Source organism: Lycium barbarum, chromosome 2 (assembly GCF_019175385.1).
Source record: "Lycium barbarum isolate Lr01 chromosome 2, ASM1917538v2, whole genome shotgun sequence".
NCBI classification, from domain to species: Eukaryota; Viridiplantae; Streptophyta; class Magnoliopsida; order Solanales; family Solanaceae; genus Lycium; species Lycium barbarum.
In genome coordinates this window covers 152,459,246-152,469,847 of record NC_083338.1, presented here as the reverse complement: position 1 = coordinate 152,469,847, position 10,602 = coordinate 152,459,246, and the positions used below count along the sequence as shown (strand labels likewise).

Sequence of the window (10,602 nt, the reverse complement as noted above, 5' to 3'; positions counted from 1 at the left end):
CACACCCCTTAGGGTGTGACCCTTACTCGGACCCTTTTAACGAGGAATACTTTGTGCATCGGACTATCTTTTTTTTCATAATATAGTGTCTCTATAATAAATTTTGGGCGGCTTAATTCAAATTAATCGAAATCTCAAATTAAATATCAAAACACCGAATGAAAATCAAAGAAAATATCGTCAGGAAAACATATTTTATTGGCCAACATAAGAGGGCAGCGTAGGGAGGATACAATTGAATAACTCCATAAAACCAAAAAGTAGTACTCTCAATAATTTAAAAAATACAACAAAGTGTGTATGTATAGTCTTTTGTTTTTTGTATGCAGTGCGAATATAAAAGACGTCTCTCAGTTTTCATTTGGCCAACTATCTTTCCTCCTTCCTTCCTTCTCTCCTTCAAAGAAATTAATCCACACCACAACCTCAAGAAAACTACAAGCTATTCACCATAAAGATTATTACTATTAATTAGTAGCAGCACCGCAACTTGTTCTCCCGAAAATATTACAGAAAGAGCAAAGGAAAACCTGAAGAAAAAATGGGAAATTGTTGGCCAAAACCTGTAGATGTTCTTCCTCCCACTTCCAAGTTTTCTAGCCCTCCTTCAGGTATTTACTACATACTCCCTCTATACATCAGTTCATTATTGTTAGTATGTCGCAGAAAGAAAGCCTTTAGTTTCTATATTTGAGAACTCTCATATTGTTGTTATAGCTACAAAAATGGAATAAATAATATATACATATGTATAGCAAAAGTTTTCATCCATTCTTAAACTTCGTACCTGATCAAAGTACTATCTAAAAGTAAATGGAGGTCAGAAGCAGTCTGAAGCAAGGGGCCGGTCTGGTGCAATCCGAACGCCCTTTGCTGTAAAATTACACTTCATATATATAGTCAAAAAAAATAAATTATTATGTATATAGTATGTATGTTGATATTTCTTCAATTTTTCATGCGTTTACTTCTCTATATTTTGAATTTACTTAGTGAAAATTCTGAGGTTCGCTAATTTGATTGTACCAAAGAAAAAGTTTCATACTCTAATTCATATGTTTATGCTTTTTGATCCTTTGCTAGTGATCAAGAAACATGTCAGTACTCCTTCGGCAAGTAACACAAGGACGGTGGAGGCGCAGCCTAGCAGTGATGGCGGTGATGCGGCGAAAGTGGAAGTTCCGGCGAGTGGGAAAATAATTACTCCAAATTTAAAAATGTTTACTTTAGCAGAATTGAAGAGTGCAACGAAGAATTTTCGACCCGATACAGTGTTAGGCGAAGGAGGATTTGGTACCGTATTTAAAGGATGGGTTGATGATAAAACATTTGCTCCTTCAAAAGTTGGAGTTGGTATGCCAGTTGCTGTTAAAAAATCAAATCCTGAGAGTGAACAAGGTCTCAAGGAATGGCAGGTTTGTTATTCGTATATATCTTCGTTGGCTTCCCATGCATTATTATTTTTTTGGTATAATATCTGAAATTTATTGGCCCACTAATTCATATATAGTCGACAGCCTCTTTATCTCTTAATTGAGGTAGGGATAAGGTCTGTGTACGCTCTACCTCCCTATTCACCTGTGAAATTACACTGAATATGTTATTATTTTTATTGTTATTGTTGTTGTTGCTTGATGAATTCAAAGTCAGCTGAGTAAGCTGACTAAATGAGAAAAACATTGTTTAAAGGTGATAATGGTAGTGGAGGAGAAGGAACAGATAGTGGCGGGAAAAACAAGTGGCGGGGAGGGAGTAAAATGAGCTAGGACTAAGGTGACATGTCATGTGAGCTCCACCTTGGACAATTCTAAAGGAAGAGGATACATCTGAACTATTTAAGTAAAAGCGAAAGTATTTTGTACGAATAGTATAACGGAGAGTAAAATTGATCCTTTTTCGCATAGCAAAATAGTAAATTTGACCCTTTTTCCTTGATTATACGCACCAGATGATATTTTTTAGAGCACCTTTTTTAATCTCTTCCAGTGGGCTAAATATCACATTTAAAATAGTTGAATGAATGTTTTTTTCTGTTGACAAATTTAGCCTACTAAGCTAACGGGAGACATGATTTTAAAGATGGTCTCGAAAAAGGTCATTTGTGCTAATACACCTTCATTAGTTGCATTCAAAACTCAAGACCTCTAGTTATTAAATACATTTTTAAAGGCTAAATTCTATCTTTAAAAGTGCCCTTTACGAATTTAGTCTACTATGTTGACAGAATATATAATTCAAAATTTGATCTTAGAAAAGGTCATTTATGCTAATGCACCTTCATATTTTGCGCTCAAACTCGAGACATCTAGTGGAAGCTAAAGATATTTAGACCATCGCACTACATCCTTAGAGGTCCACGCAATTCTTCATCTTATTCATAAAGCAGTATTGATCAGAATAATTCCTTCTATTTTATTTTCGTCCATAGTTTACGTTCATGAAAGCTAAGGATATAATCCATCACGTTCGACCAATGGGAAATTTACACCTGTATAAAAAAACCTAACACTAGAGATATTAAATTCTAAACCAATAAAATAGAGCATTCAAAGTCAAAGTTGTGATTGGTTTGAGAATTCAGTTACTTTTATTATAGTATATGAAATAGAGTTTTCTTGACATTATGATCTCGGATAGTCTTGTCACTTCTGTATACATCTCTTGATTATTTATTATATTATAACTTTTTTCACATTATTAAAATGTGGTTTTTTTCTTTACATCCCTATGTCCCAATTTGGAATTTTTCATTTTTCGAGATTCAAATTACATAGACTTTAATTAATATTTTAAGATGTATTTTTTCACCAAATTGATATGAGAAAAGTTAGAAATTATAGTATTTTTCATGTAGTTTTCAAATATAAAAAATTTAATTTTAAAATATTAAGTTAATCCAATCCAATTTAGCTTTAAAACTTAGTCAAATTGATTCTAAAAAAACGAAGAGTGGTACATAAATTGGGACGAATGAAATAGCTAATATTTGACCGGTCACTTCTATGAGAAAAGGAAAGGAAATAAATAAAGGGGACCAGTCCAAAATTAAAAGACTAAAATGCTGAAGAGTTTTTTTTTTCCACCTGAAGAAAATATAGCTTGACTAGTTCAAAGTATCCACATGGTTCTCGATACTATCAATTAACTTGTAGAAAATATGCTCATCAAATTTAAGTCACGAAGAAGAAATATCACCACTCGCGCTCAAATATCAAAATTATAAGGAATGAAATGAGTACTTGGTGGGAGTGGCACCTTATCCAAGATAAGGTGGGAGTGGCATCTGTGGAGGACAAGATGCGGGAAGCGAGATTGAGATGGTTTGGGCATGTGAGGAGGAGAGACACAGATGCCCCAGTGCGAGAGATTAGCTATGGATGGTTTTAGAACAGGTAGAGCTAGGCCGAAGAAGTATTGGAGAGAGGTGCTTGGACAGGACATGACGTAGTTCCAGTTTACCTAGGACATGACCTTAGATAGGAGGTTATCGAGGACTCAGATTAAGGTAGAAGGCTAGTAGGTAGTCGCAGTTTTGTTGTATAGTCTATTGTCCTTTGATTCTTGCTACTATATGTTATTTCTTGTATTTCGATTATCTTATTTATCTGTGGTAGCTACTACTTCCTTTTCCAGACTGCTCTATCATGACTTTTTTGTTTTCTTTAGTTTCATTTTCATTTTGCTTTGAACTGCTTGTGCTTATCTGACCTTTTCTTGTTGTGTTTTCTCTTGAGCCGAGGGTCTTCCGGAAACAGCCTCTCTATCTTTCGATATAGGGATAAGGTCTGCATACATTTTACCCTCCCCAGACTCACATTGTGGGATTTCACTGGGTATGTTGTTGTTGCTGAAATGAGTACTCAGAATTAAATTGATACGTTTACCTGCCTCTCTACCTCACAATGGTAGGAATAAGGTCTGTACTGTCAATATGGAAAATATGCTCATCAAATTTAAGTCACGAAGAAGAAATATCACCACTTCAACATAAGTATCAAAATTATACGGAATGAAATTGATACTTTTTCTTGCCTCTCCGGCTCGCAATGGTAGGGTAAGGTTTACATATATTCTACCTCTCTAGACATTCGTCGCAATTAAATATGAAAATCAGGAAAAAAAAATATTTTATATCCAAACTTATATACAATGTACAATTCAACATGTTATGACCATTGTTTTAAAAGGCAGTGTTAGGACTCGCCCCGAGGCTCGTCTCGGGGCAGGGCAATGGCAAAATGCCCTGGGGCTAACGTGCGGGGCTTAGTTCCTTTGAAGCTTACGCCCTAAGCGCCCAACCGTACGCCCTAAACACGCCTAACGCCCAACGCCCAGGGCTCGCCTAACAGTTCTTACACAAATTATATTTTAAATTCCTTAATTAAAATCATTCACCCTCATAATTGTTTAACAAAATAATGATACTTAATAGTTTTTCATCTATACAAATAGAATATTGGGTGTAACTCATATAACAAGTCGTAGTATTGGATATTTACTATTTGAGAACGTCGTGAGGGTGAATATCACTTAATTTAAAAAAAAAAAACACATAGCAGAATTGTACATTTTCACTTGTCATTGGTCATAAGTCCTATATATCAGAATTATCATATAATTTTATTTTTTGTTCATGAAGAAGTTATGTTTTAATTGTAATATTGATAAATTTTATTGATTATTTGTTTATAGGGAGATAAAATGAATAGTATGATAATAATAGTGTTTTAAGAAACTATGTTTTTTTCCGTGTTTGAAAGTTAAAATGTTAGAATTGATTTGCATTTCATAATAGCTTTTATTTCATTGTATTGTTTATACTTGTAAAATTATGTTATATAGAATTACAAGTTATAAGCGGTGTATAATGGATTGCTTTGATCATTTTTTTGTGAGGATCAACGCGCGCGCGCGCACACACAAATATATATATATATATAGTTTTCTTTTATTTTTTATGTAATTTTACCTATTTTAAAATATTTATTGTAATTATATTATTTTAAGAAATACTAAAAATTAAATACTCATGGGGCTTACGCCCCGTGCCTCGAGGCGTATGTAAAACGCCCCACCTTTTAAAACACTAGTTATGACAACTTGTCTGTCTTATTTTTGAAAACCAGAAAAAAATTATCTTATGTACAAACTTAAATACACGGTACAATTCAACATATTGTGACAACTTGTCTGTCTTACTTTTAAGATAGCTAATCTCATGACTTATTTTGAATAGTTACCTATAGTTATTTTTAAGTTAAAAAAAAGTTAAACTATTGACTCGAAAGGAGATTTGAAAAAGGGTAAACTTATTAAGTCAAACACAAGAAAAAAGCCCTGATTTGAAATCCAGAAGCCAACGTTATGAGTCAACTTTCTAATTTGAAACGGTAAAATTGTCATTTTTTTCTTCGTCTTTTTGTTTCCTATTTATTACGTCACTTTTAATCGATTACTCAACGATTCAACAGTTTGATTACTAAATTATTAGATTAAGCATAAATCATTACATCATTAAAATAGCGATGGCTATAAGAAAATATCTATTGTAATCTATGGATAATTGATTATTTAATATTTGTTTTTGCAGGCTGAAGTAAAGTTTCTGGGAAAATTTAGTCATGCGAATCTAGTTAAACTAATTGGATATTGCTGGGAAGAAAAAACGTTCCTTCTTGTGTATGAACACATGCAGAAAGGAAGCTTAGAAAGTCATCTTTTCAGAAGTAAGCCCTTATTATTTTACTAATCCTTATAACTTTGTCAACCTGGTTGATTTAATTTATACACATCAACAATTTATATAAAATATGTTCACATATAATTAAAGGTTACTTGCCTTATTTCCTCATATTACAAGTTCTCTTATTATAAAGAATTACTTGTAGTTATCTTTTAAGTGATCTGATAGGTATATGGAGGTTGAACTCTTAGTTTATAATTCAAAATGTAATAACACTATTTTTGGATATTCTATATATTAGAAGAAGGTGCAGAAACATTGTCGTGGGATACAAGGTTGAATATAGCGATAGGAGCAGCAAGAGGACTTGCTTTTTTACACACCACAGAGAAGCAAGTTATTTACCGTGATTTCAAAGCTGACAACATTTTACTGGACGCGGTAATTTTCTTTTCTTCTCTATCATTCTAGTTTTTTTTTTCTTTTTTAAATAGTTTTTTACAATTACTTATGAATGATTGGTTTGAAATATTATTCTCGTGACAGGACTATAATGCAAAGCTTTCTGATTTTGGACTAGCTAAGATGGGTCCAGTAAATGGTGACTCACATGTGACCACTAGAATTGTTGGCACTTATGGCTAAGGGTGGTAACCGGTTTGGTCTTACCGGTTTTAACCGGTAACCGGACCGGTTAAACCGGAACCGGAACCGGAACCGGTAGCACCGGTTAACCGGTTCCGGTTAACCGTTTAATGGTTTACCGGTCCGGTTCCAATATTTTGGAAGAATGTAAGGGTATCAAGATGAGAACGCGAGAAAAGAAAACCGCTCGGGAACATCGAAATCACAACAATTCTGGGCATCGGTCGCCTCTACACGTTAAGAAAACGGGTAGTGGTAATTACATTGGCAATCAAGCACATCATGCTCCTATCAACCGCAGCTACTGAAACTCGAAAGGGAGATCCAAATGAGTTTATCGGTTAAATGGCCCGTTACAAATGTTCTTGTAGTTATATGATCGATTTCACAAAAGAACTTTATGTGACCGCCACAAATGTCCTTTTTTGATTTGTGGGCTCGTGTGCACTATAGGCCCAGTCCAACTTTTATCTAAACAAGGCCCATTTAAGGGGCCCACTATGAACTGTTGGTACTTTGAAATGGTCTTAGGTAATCAATTTTTTGCGCGGAGTGCCCTTCTTTGGGCTGGTCTTTATATTTTGCCCCTCATTTATGTTTTCTTTAAATTTTGCCCTTGCCGCCTGTTTAATGAAAGTTTTTTGACAAAATTACCCTTACCCCATTAAAATCCTTTTTATTTCGTCATTTGCCCTTTTCTTTTCTTTTTTTGCTTCTTCTTTCCTCCTCTGTTTTGTGTTTGTCTCATCTGTTCTAAAACTTAGGTACGAATTTGGATCTTTTGCTCGTTTCAATATTTGTTTTTATGTTAAATTGTTATTTGTTGAATTGATATCCTTGTCTTCATCGTTTTTTATATTTAATTGATCCTTTTTTATTTGAAATTATAGTATTTTGTTATAGTGTCTGTATGATTTTTTGAACTTTAGTTTCATTCCCCATGTATATATTTTGGTTTTTTGAATGTCGTATTATGAATGTCGTAATATGTTTTAGTTGATTTTGATGTGCGTTTTGGTTTTCTCTTTGTTGAATCGTTGAAGTTTTGCCTGTGAACGGTTGTTTTATGTTGTTGCTGCTGTTTTTATTTAATAATCTGGTTTTTGTGAAGAATGTGTTTGTCTGAGGCAACATATGTCGGGTCCGGCAGAGTTCATGGTTTTTGAAACTGAAGTTATGCCGGTTCCGGCATAAAGTTATGCTTGTTCCGGCATAACTTCATGAATTAAGTTAATTTATGTGTGCTTGGTTTTTTGGTGTTGTCTTGTTAATAATTTTGGTTTTTATGCAATCTTATGTGTTTTTGGTGTTTTGTTAATAATGTTTTGTTTTGGTTATGAAAAATGAAAGTTTGCCTCTCATGGCATACTTTGTAATTTTGTAAACTGAAGTTATGCCGGTTCCGGCATAAAGTTATGCTTGTTCCGGCATAACTTCATGAATTAAGTTAATTTATGTGTGCTTGATTTTTTGGTGTTGTCTTGTTAATAATTTCGATTTTTATGCAATCTTATGTGTTTTTGGTGTTGTTTTGTTAATAATGTTTTTGTTTTGCTTATGAAAATGAAAGTTGTCTCTAACAGCATACTTTATTCTTTGTAAAGTGAACTTCTGCCTCCTCCGGCATACTTTTCTAGTTCTTAACACTTGCGTAAATTTTTGTTTTGCTCATGAAAATAAAAGTTTGCCACTAACAGCATACTCTGTTCTTTTGTAACGTGAACTTCTGCCCCCTCCGGCAGACTTGTCTAATTCTTAACACTTGTGTACTTTTTTATTTTGCTTATGAAAATGAAAGTTGCCTCTAATAGCATACTTTGTTCTTTTGTAAAGTAAACTTCTGCCTCATCCGGCATACTTTTCTAGTTCTTAACACTTGTATACTTGATGTTTTGCTTATGAAAATGAAAGTTTGCCTCTAACAGCATAATTTGTTCTTTTGTAAAGTGAACTTCTGCCTCCTCCGGCAGACTTGTCTAATTCTTAACACGTGTGTACTTTTTTATTTTGCTTATGAAAATGAAAGTTGTCTCTAACAGCATACTTTGTTCTTTTGTAAAGTAAACTTCTGCCTCCTCCGGCATACTTTTCTAGTTCTTAACACTTGCGTAAATTTTTGTTTTGCTCATGAAAATAAAAGTTGCCTCTAATAGCATACTTTGTTCTTTTATAAAGTAAACTTCTGCCTCCTCCGGCATACTTTTCTAGTTCTTAACACTTGTATACTTGATGTTTGCTTATGAAAATGAAAGTTTGACTCTAGCGGCATACTTTGTTCTTTTGCAAGGTGAACTTCTGCCTCCTCCGGCATACTTGTTCAGAACTTTGCCTGATTATTTTTTGTCAACTGAAGTTACTATAATTTCAAGTCTAAGTCATTGAGCATTGTATACTAATCAAATGGAACGTATAAACTAATCAAAATCAGAACAAAGCAATAAATTTGATCAATTCTATGTTGTTGAGTAAAATTATGATTCGCAATGTTGAATCTCAACTGAATATCAGTTGTTTAGTTCATAGAAGATGATTTGTTGTTATTTTCAAATATTAACAAATCTAAACTTAATAAAGCATCAAATTGAGTTGAATTACGTTCAATTGAAACGCTATATATTATGTATTTATCTTTTCTGATGTTGTAGCAGCAAAATCAATGGAGATTTTTCCAGTGAAATGTTGGAACGATGGAACGATTGAAATGTTTGCTGTTGAAATGATGGATAGGTTTAATTGGATGTTTGGGGTTCGTTACAAACTTTCAGGTTTTTATATGTGATGGGTAGGGGTAGTAACGTCTTTTCTTATTATTTTTTAGCTTAGAAGGGCAAATATTAAAGACCACGCATTACGGGGGCAAAAATTAAAGACCAACGCATTTGAAGGGCCTTCGCGCGAATTGCCCTTAGGTAATCATGAGAAAGCTGGTATATGTCTGTATTCAGACTGAAGATAGTCAACGTCAACAAAAAGGGACAATTCCACTCATCACTGTAATGTTTACCTTTTCTTTAGGCCCATTTAACTTCCTTTTCTTCTGAATAGATCCTTAGAAATGTTATAATTCCTGCTTTGTTTATCTGAGTTTTGTTCTTCTTCCATTTGAACTTCGAAGATGTTGAATCACAAATCTTGATCCTCATGTCTAAATGACATTTAAAAGATTGGTCATATTTTCAACCGAATTCCAGTACTATTAGGGTCTGTTTGGTTCGAAGACAAGTTATGATGGGTTAGTAATGTTGAGATTAGTTATGCTGGAATCAGTTCTTATTGACTGTCTGGTTTGTTGTATGAAAAATAACATGTATTGCATAACTTCTAAATAATAATGAATAGGGTGTATATAATAATAGTACTGCTATTTTTAATGCCATGGTTTACTCTATATAAGAATAATATTGACTAGGGTATACAAAAATAGTATGCATAAGAATAGTATGGACAGGGCGAAAGGCTTATGATAGCTCTAAAATGCATTCTTGTTTGGGCGAGTTTATATTATCGAATGTCCCTACACATTAATTTTTGTCTACTTACTCGTCCAGCTTAAAAATTCTGCACCATGTTTTTCAGATTTTGTAATCTCTATACATAGATAATATTAACTGTTTTTTCGGAAAAGGTTGGTATGCCTTTAAAGTATTCGAAATTGAGCAGATATGCCCTTTGTCAGTAGTTTGGCTCAAATATGCTGTTACCGTTCAGTAGTTGGTCCAAATATGCTCTTACCGTTCAGTAGTTAGTCCAAATATGCTCTTAATTTAACGGAAGCTGATTCAAATATGCCCTTAATTTAATAGAAGCCCCAATTAACCTAATTAGCTGATTGATAAACAAAAGTGTCAAATATGCCCTTAAAGTATGCAAAATTGAGCAGATAGCCTTATTAATAGTTTAACATTTGCGGACCAAAAAGTAAAAGATGTTATTATCTTTATGTGTTCCATCTAGGATTCTTGATCTGAGAAATTGTTTGCCAGATTGCAGTCTCTTCCTTTCCTGACCGAAATAAGTTTGCTCAAATGGTTGATCCTTTGTCGAATGGTCAGCTCTCTGTTCGGTCTTTGCGGCAGGCAATTGCAATCACTGCAATGTGTATTCAGGAACATGCCAAAGTTCGCCCGAACATCAGTGATATTGTTGTCGCACTTGACTACCTTGTCTCACAAGTTGAAATGTCTGATTCGCAAGGAAATCAAACAAATCAACACAGGGGAGAATTAAACGTCACTTCAAGAAAATGAACTTTTGGAATTAAATCTGCTCCGTGT

The 10,602-nt window shown here is 33.8% G+C and overlaps 1 protein-coding gene across 2 annotated transcripts; it reads left to right on the top strand.

The window, feature by feature from the left end:
* Positions 1-340: 340 nt before the first annotated feature.
* Positions 341-6,724, top strand: LOC132628218 (probable serine/threonine-protein kinase PIX13). Of its 2 annotated transcripts, none has more exons than XM_060343978.1 (5): positions 341-611; positions 1,084-1,415; positions 5,591-5,726; positions 5,988-6,124; positions 6,230-6,724. In XM_060343978.1, the coding sequence occupies exons 1-5, from the start codon at positions 542-544 to the stop codon at positions 6,326-6,328; spliced, it is 774 nt and encodes a 257-aa protein (XP_060199961.1). In that variant the 5' UTR covers positions 341-541; the 3' UTR covers positions 6,329-6,724. The 2 variants fall into 2 exon arrangements, with proteins under 2 accessions (XP_060199961.1, XP_060199960.1); XM_060343977.1 differs by having other exon boundaries at positions 344-611; positions 5,985-6,124.
* The last annotated feature ends 3,878 nt before the right edge of the window (positions 6,725-10,602 follow it).